This window comes from Vulpes vulpes, chromosome 10 (genome assembly GCF_048418805.1).
Source record: "Vulpes vulpes isolate BD-2025 chromosome 10, VulVul3, whole genome shotgun sequence".
NCBI lineage: Eukaryota > Metazoa > Chordata > Mammalia > Carnivora > Canidae > Vulpes > Vulpes vulpes.
The window spans coordinates 39,806,559-39,830,695 of NC_132789.1; the positions used below are offsets into that span (position 1 = coordinate 39,806,559).

At 38.5% G+C, this 24,137-nt stretch overlaps 1 protein-coding gene across 28 annotated transcripts in view; it reads left to right on the plus strand.

Moving 5' to 3' along the window:
* Window positions 1–24,137, plus strand: part of SCMH1 (Scm polycomb group protein homolog 1) — a 179,607-nt gene that overhangs the window by 17,205 nt on the left and 138,265 nt on the right. For 20 of the 28 annotated variants that reach the window (XM_072723689.1, XM_072723665.1, XM_072723686.1 and 17 more), the window contains one exon: window positions 23,089–23,169. The exons of the other annotated variants lie outside the window; for them this stretch is intronic. In XM_072723689.1, the coding sequence (XP_072579790.1) occupies window positions 23,145–23,169 (25 nt within the window). In that variant the 5' untranslated portion in view covers window positions 23,089–23,144. The remainder of the gene's footprint in view (window positions 1–23,088; window positions 23,170–24,137) is intronic. 28 annotated transcript variants of the gene reach the window in all.

Sequence of the window (24,137 nt, forward strand, 5' to 3'; positions counted from 1 at the left end):
CAACTACGATTCTTTCTGTCTCTATGACAGAACTTTGTCTGTCCTTGTAACTCTTCCACATACTTCATATGAGTGAAATCGTATAGTCCTTTTGTGACTGCCTTATTTCGCTTATGTCTTCAAGATTTATCAATGTTTTTCCTTCTAGAACTTTTAATGACCTAGCCCATCTACCTTTGTGACCTCTTTTCACTTTGCTTCTTGCTTTCTGTGCATTAGTGATTTTTTCTTTCTGTTCCGTGGACTGTCAATGCCCCATCTCACCTCACAGTTTTTTCTCATGCCTGTTCATTCCCTCTGCCAAGAATGCTCTTTTCCTTTCCTCGCCTGGTTAATTTCTACTCAACCTTCAGATTTCAACTAAAACATCATTTCTTTAGGATATACTGCTTTAATTTCCCAGAATCGATTTAATCTCTTAAGTTACATGATTTAATAGTGCCATGTGACTTTCCTGTGAGTACTTATAATAATAGTTTTTTATTTTTTTAATTTTTGAACAAGAGTTGGGGGGGGGGGGGGGGTTAGTAAAGGGCAGAAGGAAAGGGAGAGGGAAAATTCCAAGCAGGCTCCACACTCAGATCAAGCCACATGGTCTCAATCTCATAACCCTAAGCCGAAATCAAGAGTCAGACACTTAACCAGCTAAGCCACCCAGGCACCCCTTAGTACTTATAATAGTTTTAAATGACACATCTATTTATGTATTTTGGTGGACTAATGTCTGCCCTGGTGGCAGAGATCATACATTATGTTCAGTATGTATCCCCAGCACCTGGTATATAGTCACTGTTTCAGTCAATAACATTCCATATATAATAAAGAATATTAAAATCTATTGACTTCATGAATTTAGGCCTGGAAAATTTTTTTAAGATTTTATTTATTTATTCATGAGAGACACAGGCAGAGAGAGGAGAAGCAGGCTCCATGCAGGGACCCCAATGTGGGACTTGATCCCGGGACTCCGGGATCACGTCCTGAGCTGAAGGCAGGTGCTCAATCGCTGAGCCACCCAGGTGTCCATAGGCTTGGAAATTGATGGCTTCAGGTCTTTCTTCCTCTAAAAATCTACTAACATGTCTGAGCCTTCCTTGACTATTTTAGTTTGCAGAGATCTTTTTTTCTGTGAACTTTAATGTTTTTATTCATTTGCCAGATGCTTAACATTTACATAGGTTATCCTTATGTCATCTGAAATGTTCTGTTATTTTATATTATTTATGCTTTATGTTTTCCAGTTGATCTTCCTCCTCTAAATAGCCACTAAAGTTATTTTTCTAATTCTCTAAATTACAGATCTGGTCAGTTGTGGCACCTCTAGGGCAGTGCTTTTTAAGCTACACATGTTGAAGGAGCCATAATTTTTTTCAAGTTCTTTTTTTTTTTTTTTAAAGATTTTTATTTATTTGAGAGAGAGAAAGAGAGCATGTGTGGAGGGGAAGGGGCTGAAGGAGATGGAGAAGCCGACTCCTTGCTGAACAGGGAACCCAATGCAGGGCTTAATCCCAGAACCCTGGGATCAGGCCTGAGTTTAAAGGCAGACACTTGGGACAGCACGAGTGGCTCAGCAGTTTAGCGCTGCCTTCAGCCCAGGGCCTGGTCCTGGAGACCTGGGATCGAGTTCCGCGTCAGGCTCCCTGCATGGAGCCTGCTTCTCCTTCTGCCTGTATCTCTGCCTCTCTCTCTCTCTCTCTCTCTCTCTCTCTCTCTCTGTCTGTCTCTCATAAGTAAATAAATAAAATCTTAAAAAAAAAAAAAAAAAAAAAGGAGGACACTTAACTTACCAAGCCACCCAGGTGCCCTTTTTTTTCAAATTTTTATTTAAATTCCAGTTAGTTGGGGGTGCCTAGGTGGCTTGGTCAGTTAAGCAATGGACTCTTAATTTTGCATAAGGTCATGATCTCAGGCTCGTAATATGGAGCCCCATGTCGAGCCCCACATCGGGCTGTATACTCAGCCAGGAGTCTGCTTCTTTCCCTCTTGCCTAACCCCACCCCCAGCTCACGTGCTTATGCATGTGCACCTTCTCTCTATCAAATAAATAAATAAATCTTTAAAATATAAATAAATTCCAGTTAGTTGACATACAGGATAATACTTAGTCTCAGGAGTAGAATTTAGTGATTCAACACTTAACATACAACACCTGGTGCAAAGGAGCAGTATTTTCCATTCATCTTAGACTGATACTTTTATAAATAAAATAAAAATAAATTATTAGATGAAACTTTTAAAAATCCAAGTATAGACTTCAGAATTTTATTGATTAACATGAAAGTATTCTGTTAAATTGTAGTACAAAGTTTCAGAATGCTTATTCTTAATTACTTATTACAAATTAATAACCATTTGCTGAGGAGGACTACAACACTGAATACTAGCACCACTTCAGGTCTCTGTGAAGGGAGCCCCAATGATGGGGTGTCAAGGTGAGACAGAATGTATAGACTGAATCTTTGCTTCCCTTCTATCTAATAAGCTCTGTAGTCATTATATATTGTTGTGTTTTGCACAAAAATTTGTTTGAAGATGGTTCTTTGACTTAAAAAGGTCTGCAGAATATATTCCTGGATCTTTCCCTGACTCTAACTTGATTTTCTAATTCTGTCACTGCCTTCTGCCATATATCCTATGCTTGAGCTATCTATCATTTTCCACAGGACATCATAGAAGCCCTTTCACTACTTATTGCTTTTCTACTTCCCTTTGCTTGGTTAGAATTTCCTAAACTTCCTTCTCTGTCTGGAATAAGATGCATTCTCCAAATTCTGGTTCAGAAGTCACCTCCTCTGTCAAGGTTTTTTCAATTCCTTTAGATGAAGTTGGTCTCCACATTTCACATACCTATGATAACTATATGTTAGATTCTGTTGTAATGTATTTTGCACTTTCTCCACTTCTAAATTAACATGGTTCAAGTCCTATCCATCCTTATATACCTAACCCAGAGATTGATACATAGAGTATTCAATAAGTATTGATTGGATAAAGGGAAAGTCATCAATATTTGGTACATATGTCAGACAGAGAAACTTTTTATTTGGTCTTGGACAAGCTGGATGATTTTCTTCTCTCTAGGGAACCTATACTTGTATATTCAAAATGACATATATAACATGGGTTGAAATATGTATTTTAGAAAATACAGGGGCACCTGGGTGGCTCAGTTGGTTAAATGTACCAACTCTTGATATTAGCTCAGATCTTGATCTCAGGGTCATGAGTTCAAGGTTTACATTGGAGCCTACTTTAAAGAAAAAGATACAAGTAAGAACCTTATGGCCAGATATCTTGTGTGGACATGCCTTAAAGTTCCCAGGGAGGAGGGTGGGAGGTGTACAGAGGAGGGTAAAAGTGAAATAGCCTTGAAATTGTTTTAATTGAAAAGTTTTCAGTCTGATTTTTTAAATAGCACTCTTGTTTTGTTTCATATTAATTGCATTTATCTGTTCTTGCAGTTTTATGAATTGCATAAGTAACTTTCTAACACACTATTCCTAACCACTATGCTAAACTTTCTCTCATGTACATATGCTGTATAATAATTTGTATGGTCTTTGTCCCAGGTTCCTGGCATAGAGCTTCTAAAACTCCTATAATCTTCCAAGTGACAAGAATATCTTTGTTATTCATAAGCCCCTTGGATCACACGTGAGTTCATACTAATAAGATGGCTCAGAATGGGGGCTGGTTGTCAGAAAGACCATTCATGGGATTAGAGGATTGGGGCTTTGGGCCAGCCTACCTTCCTGGCCTATATAATAGAGCCCCAATCAATAATCTGGACACTGAGGCTCAGTGGAGCTTCCTAATTAGTAAGGTAAAGGTAAAAATTGGTGTGGTAAACACATCAACGTGCCAGGAGGATGCCCTGATTCCATGGAGAGAGGATACGGAAGCTCCGTGTTTGGGACTCATCCAGACCTCACCTTATATGTCTCTTCATTTGTACCAGATTTATATCTTTTATAACAAACTTGTAATCATAAGTATGGTGCCTTCCTGAATTCTGAATTGTTCTAGTGAATTACAAAACTTGGGAGGTCATAGGAACCATCAGATTTGCAGCCAGTTGGTTAGAAGTGTAGGTAGTCTGAGGACCTCACTTGAGGCTGGCATATGAAGTGGAGGCAATCTTGCTGGGCATCATGTTCCCTTAAACCTATGCAATCTGACACTAACTCTGGGTGGTTAGTATCAGAATTGAATTGGATTATACCAGGTGGTGTCAGAATAGTTGGGTTAAAATGGAATATCATAACTGAGTCCTATGGTGGCCTGGTATACGTAACAGTAACCAGTGATAAAAAAGAGAAAACATGCTATCAAGAAAAAAGTCACTTGGTCTCTCTGCTATTTAACTTTCATGTACCATTCCTTCATACATTATATATTAATCAACTCTTAAACCTTATCATATGTAGAATCAGGCTTTTCATTATTTCTCTTAAGAAATAATGGTTTTTAGCTAATGTGTAGTGGAATGTCTACCAGGGAACGGAACTGGGGCATTTACTAGGTATTTGAGGATTGAGGCTCATTTGCTCATACAACACAAGGACCTCATCCTCAGCTGGAGGACTCCTTGCCTGACTCAGTCACTCTTCACTGATTCCAGAGTGGCAAGTACCACTGGATTGTGGGCAGGCAGCAGCTGAGGGAATTTCACCAGGGGATATGTACATGTATTTGGAGGGACTGTTTCCAACCCCTTGACTCATGGAGTAATGATGGTTAATTTCCCCCGAAATGTTTTTTATATGAACTAAGCCTTAGAAGTAACTGAAATACAGGGGATCTCTGGGTGGCTCAGCGGTTGGGCACCTGCCTTTGACCCAGGGTGCAATCCTGGAGTCCAGGGATCGGGTCCCTCGTCGGGCTCTCGGCATGGAGCCTGCTTTTCCCTCTGCCTGTGTCTCTGCCTCTCTCTCTCTCTCTGTCTATCATAAATAAATAAATCTTAAAAAAAAAAAAAGAAGTAACTGAAATACAAAATGACTTTTTAAAATGAGCCACTTAAAGTCAATATGTGTAATAACTGACTCTAATAAGAATCTATTTTGGTGGGGCACCTGGGAGGCTCAGTGGTTGAACATTTGCCTTTGGCTCAGGTCGTGATCCTGGGGTCCTGGGATCGAGTCCCACATCAGGCTCCCCCAGGAAGCCTGCTTCTCCCTCTGCCTATGGCTCTGCCTCTCTCTGTGTCTCTCTCATGAATAAATAAATAAAATCTTTTAAAATATCTATTTTGGTGATGGCAATTTATTACATGTGTCATTTCCAACTAGACTCTATGCTCCTTGAAAGCAGGAACTATACTTAGAGGTATCTTTATTTCAGAGACCAGCTTACTTGGATAGGAAAGAAGGGGCAGGTTGAGAGAGCATATAGTTTGTTAACATACATTCTTATGACTTCTAAATACCAAGCCTATGTTAGACACTAGGAATACAAGAAAAAAAGATATGGCTGTTTTTGATAAGAGCTCATAACCTAAAGGAGTCCAACATAAAAGTTGATGTCTTCTTACTGGAACTTTCTTTGCACTACTTTTTGGAAATCTGAACAAGGTAAACTGGTAGAGGCCATGAAAAACAGGTATTCCCTTTCTGATGCTGTCCCAATATGGGCTGTAGTCAGGCCTGTTTCATCAACTTCTGGTGCAGTAGGCATAGTAGGCGCTTAGGAGAACACAGAATAAATTCTGCATCTGATGCTTCACATACCTGTGACCCCAGATAAATTTAATCTCCTTAGCCTCATCTTCTACTGTCAAATGAGGATGGGTAGGTCATTTCTTGGCCAACAATGCAAAGATTAAGTAAACAATATGCCTGCCCACCTCCAAAAGTTAAATACTAATCGTTAGAATTACCATTCTATTATCATCATTAGTACTGCATTTCAAAATTCAAAAGGGCATGCAGTTACAAGAGAACAAATGTCTGATTCTCCGTATTCAACGAAGTTCCCAGAGGTTAAATTCAGAGGGCAGAATGGTAGTTGCCAGGGTTGGGGACGTGTGGGGAGTTTTTGTTTCTGGGGACAGGGTTTCAGCTGAGGAAGATGAAAAAGTTCTGCAGATGGATGGTTGTGATGGATGCACAGCAAATGAATGTGTTTAATGCCACAGAACTGTACACTACGTGCTTTTTATGAGTATCTTAATTCTCATGATAAACCTAATGACATATTATCATTATTCTCATTTTATAGGGGGGAAAAGCTGAAGTACAAAGATTTTAACTTCTCTGAAGTCAAGAAGCTGATAATAAACAGCACATTTTCTGGGCTTTAGCTACACTTTCATATCATCTGCTTCATTTGGTCCTCATAAGCTTGTACGGTACAAACGGCAAATACTAGTATCTGTGCATTAGAAATGAAGAAAATAAGGCTTGGACAGTTTAAATAACTGGTAATACACAGTAATTGCTAAATCTAGGATTAGAATATCTAAGTTATGTGACTTCAAATCTTGTACTTCTTCCACAGGCCAGTCTTTCTTGCCAGAAAGAGATCACCTGTCTGCCTTTAAGCTCAGGCCTGATCCCAGGGTTCTGGGATTAAGCCCTGCATTGGGCTCCCTGCAGGGAGCCTGATGTGGGACTCGATCCCAGGACCCCAGGATCACGACCTGAGCCAAAGGCAGATGTTCAACCACTGAGCCTCCCAGGTGCCCCACCAAAATAGATTCTTATTAGAGTCAGTTATTACACATATTGACTTTAAGTGGCTCATTTTAAAAAGTCATTTTGTATTTCAGTTACTTCTTCTTTTTTTTTTTTAAGATTTATTTATTTATGATAGACAGAGAGAGAGAGAGAGGCAGAGACACAGGCAGAGGGAAAAGCAGGCTCCATGCCGAGAGCCCGACGAGGGACCCGATCCCTGGACTCCAGGATTGCACCCTGGGTCAAAGGCAGGTGCCCAACCGCTGAGCCACCCAGAGATCCCCTGTATTTCAGTTACTTCTAAGGCTTAGTTCATATAAAAAACATTTCGGGGGAAATTAACCATCATTACTCCATGAGTCAAGGGGTTGGAAACAGTCCCTCCAAATACATGTACATATCCCCTGGTGAAATTCCCTCAGCTGCTGCCTGCCCACAATCCAGTGGTACTTGCCACTCTGGAATCAGTGAAGAGTGACTGAGTCAGGCAAGGAGTCCTCCAGCTGAGGATGAGGTCCTTGTGTTGTATGAGCAAATGAGCCTCAATCCTCAAATACCTAGTAAATGCCCCAGTTCCGTTCCCTGGTAGACATTCCACTACACATTAGCTAAAAACCATTATTTCTTAAGAGAAATAATGAAAAGCCTGATTCTACATATGATAAGGTTTAAGAGTTGATTAATATATAATGTATGAAGGAATGGTACATGAAAGTTAAATAGCAGAGAGACCAAGTGACTTTTTTCTTGATAGCATGTTTTCTCTTTTTTATCACTGGTTACTGTTACGTATACCAGGCCACCATAGGACTCAGTTATGATATTCCATTTTAACCCAACTATTCTGACACCACCTGGTATAATCCAATTCAATTCTGATACTAACCACCCAGAGTTAGTGTCAGATTGCATAGGTTTAAGGGAACATGATGCCCAGCAAGATTGCCTCCACTTCATATGCCAGCCTCAAGTGAGGTCCTCAGACTACCTACACTTCTAACCAACTGGCTGCAAATCTGATGGTTCCTATGACCTCCCAAGTTTTGTAATTCACTAGAACAATTCAGAATTCAGGAAGGCACCATACTTATGATTACAAGTTTGTTATAAAAGATATAAATCTGGTACAAATGAAGAGACATATAAGGTGAGGTCTGGATGAGTCCCAAACACGGAGCTTCCGTATCCTCTCTCCATGGAATCAGGGCATCCTCCTGGCACGTTGATGTGTTTACCACACCAATTTTTACCTTTACCTTACTAATTAGGAAGCTCCACTGAGCCTCAGTGTCCAGATTATTGATTGGGGCTCTATTATATAGGCCAGGAAGGTAGGCTGGCCCAAAGCCCCAATCCTCTAATCCCATGAATGGTCTTTCTGACAACCAGCCCCCATTCTGAGCCATCTTATTAGTATGAACTCACGTGTGATCCAAGGGGCTTATGAATAACAAAGATATTCTTGTCACTTGGAAGATTATAGGAGTTTTAGAAGCTCTATGCCAGGAACCTGGGACAAAGACCATACAAATTATTATACAGCATATGTACATGAGAGAAAGTTTAGCATAGTGGTTAGGAATAGTGTGTTAGAAAGTTACTTTATTTATTTTCCTCATGAATTGTAAGGCACTTAACACAGTACCTCGTACTTATTAAGTCCTGAGTATATATTAGTATTAAGGAGTATTTTAGTTTCCTAGAACTGCTGTAACAAAGTACCACACATGGGTGATTTAGAACAATGGAAATTTATTCTCTCACAGTGTGGAGGGCAGAACTCTAAAATCCAGGAGTCAGCTGGGTCATGCTCCCTCAGAGACTGAGTGGAACCTTTCTCTAGCTTGCGGTGGCTGTCAATTCTTGACATTCCTTGGCTTGCAGCTATGTCACTCCAGTCTCTGTCATCCTGTGGTGTTCTCCCTGTTGGTGTCTATCTCCACATGCTTTCCTCCCCTTTAAGGACACCAAACAGATTGGGTGAGGGCTCACCCTATGACTTCATTTAGCTTGATTATATCTACAAAGACCAGTTTCCAAATAAGGTCACATTCAGAGGTACCAGGAGTACATAATTTTGGTGAATACAACTTATAATATGATGGATAGTGAATTCAACACATAGCATCCACGCCCTGGCTCCCCAAAATTCATGACCCCTCATTATGCAGAATACATTCAAGCTTCCCAACATCCTCCCAAAGTCTTAACTCATTCCAGCATCAGCTCTTAAGTCCAGCATCTCATCTAAATATATCAACTCAAAAAGTCCCAAATCTCATTTTCTAAATCAAGTATGGGTGAGACTCTGGTAGTCCATCCTGGTACAAAATTCTCCATCTGTGGACCTTTAGATCTAGAAAACAAGTTATCTGCTTCCAAGATACAAGGTAGGACAGGCATAGGAAAGACATTTCCATTACAAAGGGAAAATGGAGGGAATAAAAAGGCCACCAGTCTAAAGCAAATTCACAATCATGGCAAATTCCTTTAGGTTTCAAGGCCTGAGAGTAATTCTCTGTAACTTGATGCTCTGTCTTCTGGCCTGATAGGGCAGCCCCACCCTTTTACACCTAGAAGGTCCCACTGGCCCAGACCTTGACTTCTGTGACTTTGCCCTTTGTGTTATTCTTCCTTCATTTTATCTCTGTTCCCTTCAGTCCAGACTGACAGCACTTCTGCTGGTATTAAATTCTCAAAAACCTTTTAGTCTTCCATGTAGTTCTTAGGGATCCAAACCATCTGACAAGAGGTTTCCTGGATAACCATATCTGTTCCTAGCTTCTGAGATGGTTGATTATATCCATGAGTCACAGGCAAACGATTGTCCAGCCACACCCTTGGCCCTATTTCCAGAGCAAGTAGTCTGGTTAGGCACAGAATTTTCCAAATCATCAAGTGCTGGTTCCTTCTTAATGGTTCATTCCTCAATTTATCTCTGCTCATATTTTACTGTAAGCACCAAGGAAAAACTAGGCCACACTTCAACACTTTCTTTGGAAATTTTTTTCAGCTAAATATCCAAGTTTATCACAAGTTCACCCGATGACCAAACACAATTCAGACAAATTTTCTGCCACTTTATAACAAGAATTGCTTTTCCTCCAATGTCCAATAACGTGTTCATTGTTCCTTCTAATGCCTCACCAGAAGAAGCATCTTTAATGTTCATATATGTACTAAACATTGCTTCAAGGCAGTATAGGTTTTTTTAATTAAGCCTCTATCATTATCCAATTCCGAAGGCACGTCTCCATTTTTAACTATTTGTTAGAGCAGCACCCCACTCTCATCAATACCAAAATCTATTAGTCTCCTGAGACTACCAGAGGCTAAAAGAGGCAAGAAAGGTATCTTACCCCACAGGGTTTAGAGAGAACATTGACTCTGCCAGCACACACTGATTTCAGACATCTAGCTTCTAGAACTGTGAGAGAATAAATTTCCTTTATTATATCCAGTTGGTGGTACTTTGTTATGGCAGGCTTAAGAAGCCAAAACAGGGGTATTACTGGGAGGTACTAAGTCATCAATGAAAGACCGTGAGTGTGTAGTATCTGCCTATATCCTCAGGGTTTCTTGCTGTTCCTCTTTTAAAACCATATTATATCCAGTTGTACTTAAAGTTTACTTTTGTGTGCTGACAGCTTATGATTTGCCTTTCTTTTATCTCAGGAAAGCAATTTTAAATCATTGGTAGGAATACTATGGTAACAAGAAGCCTTCTAACTTTTAGAGGAGTGGTGGCTTGAGTTTTACAGACCTTCCTTCTGCCAGAATGCCTAGTACTGGTTTTTGGTTCTCAGGCATACTGCCTTAATCAGGGTGAAGCAAGAGGAACCCCAGTGGTACTTCACTTAGCCCCTGTATAGGTAATTGACCCATAAATGATGAATTACATAATGAGTCCTTTACCATCACTTCTAATAGATGTCTATGTTTTTCAGTTTTGAGTTAGTTATTTTTCAAGAACACATTCTATCAAAATGAGGACCAGTACTTTTTTTGAATTCCCCTTAGTACCAATCACAGTGTAAGTCTATTAGAAGATACTCTATAAATATTGTTTTGCATTAAAATAGCTTACCCATGACACTGCTGGTGAGAGACTAGCTCTAGTGATAAATAAGAGATGCTAGTTGCCAGGGCTGTCATTTCAATTTGTCTTGCTTGTGTTGAGCTCATTAATAAATTGCCACAGTGATAATATGAAAGTAGTGAACCTTCTGGAGGCCCAGCTGGGGCACAGAGTGCTAGCAGGGACCTTCAGGCAATTGCCATTGTTACACACTTTTCTATTAAAGAGTTTCAGGCTCCTTTTTTTTTCCTTTGAAACATTTATATTTTTAAAAAAATCCAATCCTGTTTTAATATTTTTGTACTTTTTAGGTGAGTTTATTTGAATTCAGCTCAACAAACATGTATGTATCTGATGCCTGCTACTGTCAGGCACTGTATTAGACCCTAGGGATGTAGAGATGACTAAGACATCCCTTAGCTTTGCTGTCAAATAGGTGGGGGAGATATGTAAACAAATAATTGTAATACAGTATTTAAATGCTGTAAGTATGAACCAGATATAAACATAGAATAGAAAAGGAAATGATTATCTAGAGAAAAGATCCAAGAGGGCTGAGGAAGGAGAGATTCATTGATTTCTGAGTTAAATTTTGAACGATGAGTTGTTAAGTTGGTAAGTTGAGTGCATAATGGGAAGAGAGGCTTGCAGATGCGTTGAGGGACTGTAGATCATTTAGAATAACTTAAAGAAAGTAAAGTAAGAAGGAGAAGATGGGCTGATGAGGCCAGAGAAGTAGTCAGGGGCTAAATCTTAAAGAATTTTGGTTTTGAGAGGCTATGTATGCAATGCCAAGGACTTTGGTAGATTTCATTCCATAGGCTACATGGATCCATCAAAGGATTTTTTTTTTTTTTAAGATACTATTTATTCATGAGAGATACAGAGAGAGAGGCAGAGACATAGGCAGCAGGCTCTCTGTGGGGAGCCTGATGCGGAACTTGATCCTAGGGCCCTGGGGATCACGCCCTGAATCGAAGGCAGACACTCAACCGCTGAGCCACTCGGCGTCCCTCCGTTAAAGGATTTTAAGCAGAGAAATGACGTTATGGAATTTTTATTTTTGATGGATTACTCCAGTTGCCATACACATGATAGAGGACAGTAGAGAGAAACCAGTTAGAAGGCTAGTTTTGTGCAAGCAAATGGCAACATAGTATACGGCAAAGAACAGTGACTGAGATTGTTTCAGATCCCAGTTTAACCACCTACTAACTCCAACTCTGAAATTTCCTCATCAGTAAAATGAGAATAATAGTAATCTCTCACTAGGTATTATGGAAAATCATATGAAATAACCTGTATACGTGGAATTGGTCCAAAGAGCTGAATATAAATATTAGCTGTTGCATATCAACTTCTAGTTTTGTTGAGTTTAGGTAACCTATAACTGAGTTTATGATTTTCAAGAAGCACTTTCATTTTCTTTGTATCATTCTCTTAATAAAATAGAAAGAAATCAAGAGGTTTACAAACCTTTTTATCTACATTAGATCCATCTTTCAGGATTTTTCAAATACTTAAAAAAAAATAATGTACCTAAGTTTATTCTTTTGGACAACCTGCTAGACTCTGAGTTGGAGAATTAAGCTTAATGTCCTTTTGAGTCAGTGGTGCAATATGAAAAGACTGGAGCCCTAGTTCAATAAATGAGCTTTTTAGCTAAGAAATAGCAGCAGAGTTTACTCTGCCTCTGTTTCTTCAAGTGTTAATAAGAATAATGTGAACAGTTTTCCTAGCTACCTTGTATATCTATTGTGAGGGTCACATCCTTTCCATAAGTAAACATTCACTAAACTACTATTCAAGGTAATACTACTACAAAGAATGTAGAAATGAATCAGATGTGGATCCTAATTTCAAGGGATTTATAGCATTAAAAGAACTATAAAAGATGTACATAAATAACTCTAGTACCAAGAAGATAATATGTGAATCAGTTAACACTGAACATTATAAAGGACTTTGAAACTGGAAGTCATATTTTTGTATAATATATTGTAAAAAATAACTTTTATAAAGTGCATTTTACACGTTCTCACTATTTTTAAAGTGCTTCTCCAAGCAGAGGTAAAATAGAGTCACTTTCTTGGATACCTGTGGAAAATAAATGATAAGGATAGATTAAAGTTTTAGGTATATTTTAAGCATATATGCATTTTTTAATATTTTCACTGATATCCAAGTAAATGTCAAAAGTAGTCTTTGAGCCTACAGAGTCTGTGTGTTTGTGTGTGTATGTGTGTAGTTTGTGTAATGGAGATGATGTCATGTACCTCAGGTTTGTTGTGATGAATGGTCATTATATGTAAAAGTGCTAAAACAACAACGTTCATTCTTTCCATTATGTTACCTACCTTTTCACTATTGCCTGATGTTAAGCTTTGAGACAGCAGCCTCTTTGGGATATTTTCAAGCTTATTTTTAGTTATGAAAAATTTTAAACATACAACAAAATCAAAAAGGATTTGCAATGAAAAACCCCATGTCTACCACCAAAATTTTACCATTACTTGTAAATGTCACATATCTGCTTATCTGTCCCTCTACCCACCCAGCTATGTTGAAATTTCTCTGGTGATTCTCTAGGACTTTGCTGAAGGAGGTTTTTTAATGGAGGTATTTTAACTAATTTGGAAGCCAGGAGTACAAATACGTTTTAGATATTTTTTTTTTAAGATTTTTTATTATTTATTTAAATACACAGAGAGGAGAGAGAGGCAGAGACACAGGCAGAGGGAGAAGCAGACTCCATGCAGGGAGCCTGATGTGGGACTCAATCCCGGGTCTCCAGGATCACACCCTGGGCTGAAGGCGGCGCTAAACCGCTGAGCCACCCAGGCTGCCCCCGTTTTAGATATTTGTAATTAAATTACAGTTTTCTTATTTACATTGCTTTGCTCCTCTGAAGAATTTTATTTACTGAGTTATTCTTTCTATTTTTTTTTGAGTTACTTATTTTTTGAATCTGTCTCTACTATTTGTACTCTTGCATTATCATTTCCAACCTTAAATTGTTCCATTGAATTTTCCTGAGAATGCCTTCAGTTGATCCTCTTTGCAGTGTCATATTTAAAGTAGGCTTTACATAGTCTTCTTTGTTGTCTCTTTCTCCTTTGAAAGTATCTTTAAAAATTAATAAGAAACAATGGTGTGCATTCTGTGTCTGGTGGCAACCACTACAGCTAGAAGCTTTGTTTGTGTAGAATGGAATGCCTGCCCAGGTCTTCAGAGCTCAGGTATCCCAGCACTTCCCATCATCTCCAACTTTTTGTTTCTGAGTGTTGCTTTTTCCCAGGATAGTTAGTCTATTTAGTATGCCCTGCCAGTAAATATAACCTTTTTACCTATGTTTGGTTATAAGTCCTTAGCATTGATTGATTTTCTCCATTACATAGCCATATTTAGATTACATATGACAGAAATTCTTCAGAGCTTCTGATTCTCTGATGGTACTCTTCCCTATTTTCCAGTGCTGCCAAGTGTTAGGTGGATTTCCTTAATGGGCTATGAGGACTGTATTCAGAAAAGTTTTTGAAAAACCAAGTTGTATTCATAATTATGTCTCTCAACTGCTTTCATCCTCTCCTTACCTGTTTGTAATGGTCCTGTCAGATTTGAGACTGACTTAGAGATATTAAAAGGACCCAGCTTGTTTTGATCCATTTTGAGAGATTTGCCCTAAACTGTTTCTCTCTCATATTTTAAGCCTTTTTTCTATTAATGATTAGCATTCATTCATTTCATTCAAAAATACTTACTGAGTACCTCTTCCATTCCAGACACTATTCTAAGTGCTAGAATACAGTGCTGAATGGACAACACGAAGTCTCAGTGGAGCAGACAAATGAATAGACAAGGAAAATATTACATAGGGCACCTGAGTGGCTTAGTCAGTTAAGTATCTGCCTTTGGCTCAGGTTATGATCCCAGGGTACTGAGATAGAGCCCCATGTCAGGCTCCCAGCTCAGTGGGCAATCTGCTTCTCCTTCTACCCTTCCTGCCTGCTCGTACTCTCTCTCACACACTCTGACATGCGTGCTCTTTCAAATAAATAAAATCTTAAGAGAAAATATTACATAGTGCTAACTGTTGGGGAGAACTAAATGTGGTATCAAAGGAAGTCTGGGTGACTTCTTCAGATAAAGTAGTCAGGAAAGGCTTCTCCTGGGGAGGTGATATTTAAGCTGAGACCTAAATGATAAGAAGTGAGCCATATGAATATGGGGTGGAACATCCTGGGTAGTGCCAAAGCCCTCTGATAGTGAGGAGTTTAGTTTGCTTCTGGAGCAGAGGACAGTGTGACTGGAACAACGGGAATGTGGGAGGAATGTAGGAGCAAAGGAGTAGGGGGAGGGGTCAGAGCATGAAGGATGATGGGGGTCAGGGTAATAAAGGACTTGGATTTAATTTGAAGAGCTAGGAGGAACCTTTGGGAGATTTTAAACAGGAGAGGGACATGATCTAACTTATATTAACAAATAACCAGGATAGGGCCATATGATGGAGAAAATTTGCCAGTGCCGAGAGCATCTAACTGGAGGCAGAAGATTGCATTTACTCCTAGGGCATACTAAAATGGCCTAGTTTTTCTGGAAAAAAACCCAAGCCTCAGAGACAAGAGATTGGTCAAATTATCACAGCTCCACCTTTTACTAACTGTGTAATTTGGGGCAAATTCTAAGACCTCTCTCTGTATGGATTTTCTCCTCAATAAAGTGAAGATAATAATAGTACCCCCAAGGACACGTGGGTGGCTCAGTCAGTTAAACATCCAACTCTAGATTTCTGGTCGGGTCATGGGATTGAGCCTTGTGTCAGGCTCTGCACTCAGCAGGGAGTCTGTTTGAAATTCTCTCCCTCCCTCTCTCCCCCTCCGTTCGGCTTACAGGCTCACTCTCTAGGTGAATGAATGAATGAATGAATGACCCTACCTTAATGGGTTGTGAGAATTGAACAACTTAATGCAAGTAAAGTGGTAAGAACACATTAAGTACTTAATGTTTAAGCTTAAAATTTATTTCCTCTAGATATGGGTGATCTAACATGATAGCCACGACAGCCAGGAAATTCTGAATTGTAAATTTTCTTTAATTTGAATTACATGTAATTTTTTTTGAGAGAAAGAGAGGGTGGTGGGACAGGGTGGAGGAAGAGGGAGAAAGAGAGTCTTAAGCAGACTCCACACTTAGCATGGAGCCTGACATGGGGCTCAATCCCACAACCCTGAGATCATGACCTGATCCAAAATCAAGAGTCAGACGCTTAACCAACTGAGCCACCCAAGCACCCTCTGAATTATATTTCTGTTGGGCAGCATTGCTCCAGACTGTGGGTCAGGAGGGAGAGCAGTGGGAGAAGCATTTGAGCTGAGGGAGGTGTTTTTCGTAATTACACAAATACCCTTGGAGATTCCAAAACACTTTTACCTAGTGGAGACTCCCCATCAGAGAAGTCCTTTCTCTTACCCTTTTGCTGAAAATCAGTGCATTTATGAACCTGCCATCCTGATAGTGTTTTGTATTCTTCAGGTGTGTCAGAGTGGGGAAAAAATTTATGAATCACTGCACTGTGTTAAAGTGTATTGGTTGGTTTTACATCTATCAATGGTTTTGATTAAGTAGATTTCTGGAGTTCTCTGGAATAGTATCATCATGTAAGATTGTTCTCTGAAATAAAATCCACCACTAATCCTGGCCCAGTGGACCCCAGCGACTTAAAATGAGGAAGAATTAAAGTAGATTTTAATTAAGAAGTGAATTGCTGGTCAAAAGCTGAGGAATTTGAGAAAAGCATCTTGTGTCCTAAAAGCTAGATTTCCAGGATTAAAAAAAAAAACAAACCCACTCAAAAAGGTAAGCAACCAGAAATTTATCTCTGAATAAATTTCTGAAAAAAACATGTTTTTTCTTCTCATGCCTCTTGGTTCCTGCCGGCTCTGTGGTTATATAGAAAGGTTTTCTGACTTGTTAGCACAAAAAAGGTTCCTAGTAAATATGGATGACTATTAGCAAATGGCACCACTCTTCTGCCTTTGCTGTTTGGAATGTTTATATTCTTTATTATCCCCAAATAATTTTATAAAATCAGTGGTTTGCCTCAATTTAATACCACATTTCAAAGATTATTCCATGCCCTTTCAGTCTCTTCTAGAGAAGAGAACCCTTTTCTAAGATTGCTATACTGTTTCAGACTCACAGAGGACACATTTCACTGGAAGCCCCTTTGTCTCTGGCCTTACTGATACAGAGACGAAAGAGGTAGTCTCAAAGACTCCCAACCAGAAGTGGGTGTCAGGGCAGTTGCCCAAGTAGCTTGCAGGAAGACAACTGCACTTGATAAAGTTCCCTTATTTCATTAACAACAGAATTTTCTATGAAGCCATAAAATCAGACACTTGTGGAGGGTGGATAATGAGAAAACAGGCATGCAGCTTGTTTGTAGTAAATATGGGACCTGCCTGGGAATAATGCACTATAGAGTTTTCACCTCCTAGTTTTCTGGTGAAGAATTTGAAGCCCTGAAGAAGGGACACCTCGGTGACCTGGAATGAACCAGCCCAAGTTTAGACCTAAGCTGCAGCTCAGTTCCTTCTTACAGAGAAACCATAATTATCCCAAGTTTGTAATTCTGTAAGATTCATACAGGACCCTGGATAGGGGCACCTGGGTTACTCAGTGGTTGAGCATCTGCTTTCAGGTCAGGGCATGATTCCAGGGTCCTGGGATCAAGTGCCACATCAGGCTCCTCACAGGGATCCTGCTTCTCCCTCTGCTTGTGTCTCTGCCTCTCTCTGTGTGTCTCTCATGAATAAATAAATAAAATCTTTAAAAAAAAAAAGACCCTAGACTTTGGGGGGATTTCTAGAATGGTTTATAGATGCCACTCTGTCCTGAAGCCCAAATTACTTTATGTACCTCTCTCAGTGACCTAAGCAGGTGAGGATTTAATCTACTCTCAAGACTCTATGTCTAAGGAGCTAGTTTTCTTTTTTTTTGGGGGGGGGGGGGTTTAGGAGGAGGTAGTTTTCTGTACGGGACTCTATCTTCTTAGACTTCAATTTTATTAACTTGATTCTAAGTTGATCTTGAGATCTCTGGTACCTGATAGATATTTTTCAAAGGGCTGGCTGCTTGGGCAGTGTGAACAGATAAAAAGTGGTAAACGGGTTAATAGTCTTTTACTGGTCCCCAAAGCCATCTGAGTCTGACCTCAGATTTTAATTTTGTCACTATGAAAGGCTGTTATTAAGTGGTTCCTGTCTGTAGATGGTGACATACATTCAGATCTTCACTCCAAGGAAACCTTGGGGAAATGACTCTCTTAGAAGCTTAAGGTTCTGGATAGCTACAGGTTTGTTCGATTATACATTAAATCTTTATTTTTAAAAATCATTTTAGTTGGAAATTATCCTAAAATGAATTGTACCTTTTTCTTTTTAATTTAGCTTGTTGAGCCTAATTTAATCTTTTCTTAATGACTCAGATCCTTATGGGGTATGTGTATGTGTAAAGGATACAAAGCTCTGTGGGTTTTTTAGTCTATTCCTAACTGTTTTTCCCACAAAACCATTTTTAGTGCATAATGTTTACAAAGTGCAGGGTTTTCAGGAATGCATATCGTTGTATATAAATGCCTGGAGTTAAGCCTGTGTGGGTCACAGTCATGAAAGATTTGAAAGCCATTGCACTAGGTAACTCCTTCCTTGTGCTAACAACACTTTCTTCCATTTGCATAGTACTTGACTGTTTGCCAAGCCTCCGTACATATATATGGCCTATGATAAATAAACCAGGGAAAGAATTAAATTTTTGTTGTTTTTAAATACAGTAAGCAAGCATAATGTAACCAGAAAGAACATGGACTTTCCAATTAGACATTAGCCTTTAGTCTTTAATTTTAGCCTTTCCATTTAGTAGCTATGTGGCCTTGGATGTCTTAATTCACCCCGTTAACTTCAGAACCTCAGCTTTTTTTTTTTTTTAAACTGAATGGGAAATGCTAGAATTGTTGGATCCTTTAAGTCAAGTAATGAAAGTAAAAGTGCCTGCTAGGGGCAACACGGATGAATGTTGAGTGGAAGGAAGTAGACATGAAAGAATATATGTGATATGTTTTATTTAAAGTTCAAAACAAGCAAAACTATTCTATAATGACAGAAGTTGAGACAGTGTTTACTCTTGGGTGGAGTACTGACTGAGAGAGGACACAAAGGAGTACTTCCTTGGGTGCTAGTAACAATCTCTTTCTTGGTTTGATGACACATTGTAAAAGTTCATTGAGTTTCATACTATGATTTGTGTACTTTTCAGTATGTTATACTTTATTAAAAAGTCATTTTTAAAGTGCTTGGTACAGAAAGTAGCACATAGTTGATTCCCTTCTCCTATGATGGTTCTTTAAGTTCATATTATGAAAGTCTATTTAACAAACTGATCCTAACCTCTTTTCCTTGTAACCTCTCAGTTTCTTTGTTCTCTTACAGTTCTCTATCTCCTGATTACATCTTATACCTAGGCATGTTTAATAACTATATACAGTGATAATCCCAACTGGTGTAGCTGAAGGTTTAGATCAGTCAGATAAGGTGCAATTGAATGTCTGACCACTGTGATTTAGGAGTAAATCAGCAATATGAATTCTGATTTGATGCTATTCTCTGATGATTACTTGATGTGATATTTTGCTTTTTTCTTTTTTTAAAGATTTTATTTATTTATTCATAGAGACAGAGACAGAGAGGCAGAGACACAGGCAGAGGGAGAAGCAGGCACCATACAGAGAGCCTGACGTGAGACTCGATCCAGGGTCTCCAAGATCACGCCCTTGGGCTGCAGGCGGCGCTAAACCGCTGCACCACCAGGGCTGCCCGATATTTTGCTTTTTAAGTGGAGATTAAATGGATTTTTAATTTTGCCTGATATCAAATCAAGTTCATTATTGAGTTTTTTAATGGTGGGACATTGGACTTACTCTCTTATTTCTGGCATTTTTAATACAAGTCCATTATAGTATAGCAGGCTTTGAAATAGTCACCATCACACCCTGTCACCCCTCATATATTTTGCTTTAGTTCTCATCACTGAAAGAAAACCATACATACTGTTTTTACCTTATTGCTTTGTACTATAAGTATAGAAACAGAACTTATATACTTGGAAATTTATGCAAAGCCTTGTTATAAAAACAACTTAGAATTGTTAAAAAGTCAATTTAAAAACTCAGAAAGTTATTTCTTCTCATACAGGCTATGTGTGAGATATAAAATAAGCCTATTTAGAGTCTCTGCCCTCGGGGGTAGAATCCTGCAGGAGAGGTCTGTGAGATAGGCAGAAAATGAACCTGTCTTTACTTTTGGTCTTCTGGATGTCTTTGGTCTTGGAGAGAAAACTTGGACTTTCAAAGAGAAGGTTTTTCACAGAGGGACTAGCAAGGCCCTTTATTTTATTTTATTTTTTTTAAAAGATTTTATTTATTTGACAGAGAGCACAAGCAGGGGGAGCAGCAGAGAGAGAGGGAGAAGCAGGCTCTCCACTGAGCAGGGGGCCTAATGGAGGCTCCATCCCAGGACTAGCAAGACCCTAACTGAATCCACAGAGAGCTGTGGCAATGATTGTGTGAATGCTGATGGAGCCAATAGAGAGAGACCTGACTGACTTCATCAGGGATTAGATACCCTATTACCTGTTAGATACTTACTTATATACATTGATTAAAATAGATAATGCCATTCAACCCTCATAAACCCTTTGGAGTAGACGCTATTATTTCTACATTAAAGATGCAGAAATTATGGCTTAGAGACATTTAGTAACTTGTCCAAGTTTACAAAGCTAGTGACAAAGTTGTTATTCAAACTCAAAGCTCATCTGTACCACATGCTTTATATAGATAGTAATTTTATCCAAAGAAAGGATGTATCTATGGGAAGATAGCTTGGAAACCTGTGAAATGGAAGGTCATAAAGAAAATTGATGATGGCTGATTGCATATAGAATTACCCAGGAAAGAGAATGTTATGACTCCAGAACGTAAGTTTAAGTCCCTGTGAAGCTTTTTGTGTTTCTCTTATGAGATGGTTGAATGGGACTGTGATGCAAATCTGCGTGTTACCTGTTTCTCTTCTTTCTTCTATTTTGTAGTAAGATATATAAAACATAAAATTTACCATTTTTAACCACTTAAAGGCATTAAGTACATATACAGTGTTGTTTAGCTTTTACTACTCTCTATCTCCAGAACTTTTTCTTTTTCTTTCTTTTTTTTAAAGATTTTATTTGTTTATTCATGGGAGACCCAGAGAGAGAGGCAGGGACACAGGCGGAGGGAGAAGCAGACTCTCCGCAGGGAGCCTGATGCGGCACTCAATCCGGTGACTCTGGGATCTTGCCCTGAGTGAAAGACAGACACTCAACCGCTGAGCCACCCAGGCGTCCCATCTCCAGGGGAGATGCTTTTTCATCATCCCAAGCAGAAGCTCTGTACCCATTAAATCACTCTCCATTCCCTCCTCTGCCCTGCCTTAGTACTTCTACTTTCCATTTCTGAATTGCTTATTCTAGTTACCAAGTATAAGTGGAATCGTACAGTATTTGTCCTTTTGTGTTTGGCTTATTTTATTTAGAATGATGTTTTCAAGATGTGTCTGTGTTGTTGCAAGTATCAGAATGTTACTCCTTTTTATGGAATAAATATTCCATTGTGTGTATAAAGCATATTTATTTATCTGTTCATTTACTGATGGACGCTTGGATTGTTCCTTTCCTTTGGCATTGTGAATGATGTTGCTATGAGCATTAGTGTACAAGTATCTGTTTTAGTCCCTGCTTTCACTTCTTTTGGATGTATACCCAGGAATGGAGTTGCTGGATCATATGTTAATTTTATGTTTATTTCTTTTAGATTTTCCACAGCAGCTGCATCACTTTTCATTCCTACTAGTAATTTGCAAGATTCTAATATCTCCACATTCTGACTTGTTATTTTTGTTTTCTGTTCCTTTTTTATGATAGCCATTTGAATGGGTGAAGGGGTATCTCATCCTGATGTTGTTTTGCATTTCCCTTATTGATTAATGATGCTTAATGTATCTTTTCATGTGCTAATTGGCTATCTGTATTGAAAAAGGAGAAATGTCTATTCAAGTCCCTTGCCCATTTTTTTAAATTGAGTTGTTTGAGGGGTTTTTTGTTGTTGAATTGTAGGAGTTCTTTATATATTATAGGTATTAATCTCTTCTTGAATATATAATTTACCAGTATTTTCTCCTATTCTGTATAGGTTGTCTTTTACACTCAGATAGTGTCGTATGATACACAAATATTTTTCATTTTGATGAAATCTAATTTATCTGTTTTTTTTTTCATTGCCCGTGGTTTAGATGTTACAGAATCATTGTCAAATCCAATGTCAAGATTTTCCCCTATGTTTTCTTGTAAGAGTTCTATAATGTTAGCTCTTGTGTTTAGGTCTTTGCATTTTGAGTTAATTTTTGAATTCAGTATAAGGAAAGTTTAAACTTCATTCTTATGCATATGAGAATAGTTTTCCCAACATCACTTGTTGAAAAAAATATCCTTTTCCCATAAATGGTTTTGGCACCTTTGTTGAAAATCATTTGACCTTATATATTAGGGTTTGTGTCTGGGCCCTCTATTCTATTCCATTGGTCAGTGTGTGTGTGTCCTTATGCCAGTACCGCACTGTTTTGATTACTCTAGCTTTGTAGTAAGTTTTGAAATCACAAAGTGTGAATTTTCCAACTTTATTCATTTTCAAGGTTGCCTAAGCTCTTCAGGGTCCTTTGAAATTCTACATGAATTTTGGGATAGCTTTTTATATTTCTGCAAAAGACATCTTTGGGATATCGCGAGGGATGGCATTGAGTCTAAATCACTTTGGGTAGCATTGTCATCTTAACAATGTTAGTCTTCTAATTCATAAACACAGAATGTCTTTCCATTTATGTTCTTTTTTATTTCTTTCAGCAGTGTTTTGTAGTTTTCATCATACAGTATTTTACTTCATGTGGCTATTTTATTTCTACAGTAAATTAATAAATTAACATTCTAATTTACCCATCGTTGTTTAATGACCTATAGAACTACCCTCAAGAATATATTGTCTTTAATAGAATCAGTGTTCTGAACCCACAAAGCTGAGGGAAGGATCCTGGAAATTGGATCCTATTTGGATAGGTTTTCCTTTCCTTTGGGAAGCCCTGTCTGGGTGTCCTGCCTGTTGGTTTCCTCTAATAAAAACCTGGTTTTACTGCATGTCTTCTTTGATCTACAGTAGTTCACATTTCTAATTTTTTCTGCCTTTACTTCCAGATTTCTCCATCTTGCTAAGGAGGAACACTTTCCTATTTGATATAGCTGATGGTACCATGCAAAAATCAGATCCTCGAAAAGGTCAGAACCTGTATTTATATATAATGGAAATAGAGAGTTTTCCTCTACTAGATTGTATATGAATGTATGTGTCTCAAAAAGCTATTAGAGCAAATAAAAGAATCTCACCCTTTCTTGCCAACTTATCCTGCAATTTTAACAAATCCTGCATGTCATTTATATAGTTCTTTATAGTTTGCAAAGTACTCTTCATGTAATTGTCTTACATAGTCTTTACAGTAATCTTGTGAAGTAGGTACAGTTACGTTTCCTGTTTTATGGAAACAATGAGGGGTTAAGAGACTTATTCAAAATCTTGTTACTATGTGCTGCTGTATAATTTAGTTCTAGATCTTTTGCCTTTAAATCTTTTTCTTCTCACTCCATCACAAATTCATGATCAGTATCAGAATTTAGAAGGCATGGAAGTAGTAAGTGTGGCAGCTGTATGAATACGGGAAATAATGTATGTAAAAATCTGTGAAAAAGAGTTAAAATCCCTGTATGGATGTAAAATATCATTAATTAAGTCAGTTCATGATATTGAATGTCTAACGTAATCTTTGAGATGACATGAGATGCCTCAATATGTAATATACCATTGTCTTACTGTGACAAATGAAGCTCTGTGTTTGCTGCCTTCCTACTTTTCGATTCTCCTCTCACTTTATCTCTGTAGCTTACCCTGCCCTTTTCTACCTATAATAAACTGCTGGTTGTTGTCCACACACACTGTCCATTTTCATGCCTTACTACCTTTTATATTCCCTTTGCCTAAAATGCCTATTCATCTTTCTTCTACAGTCCTAGTAAAACTTGATCTCTGTGGTGCTTTCCCCACTTCCCTAAGCAGGGTTAATCATTCCTTTCTGTTTTCCCAGAGTGCTTTGTATAGCACATCACTATTAGAGCAAAATTCATGTTATGTTATGATTGTGTATTTGTATTGCTATCTGTCCTACTAATCAGTGAGTTCTTTGTGTCCTTAC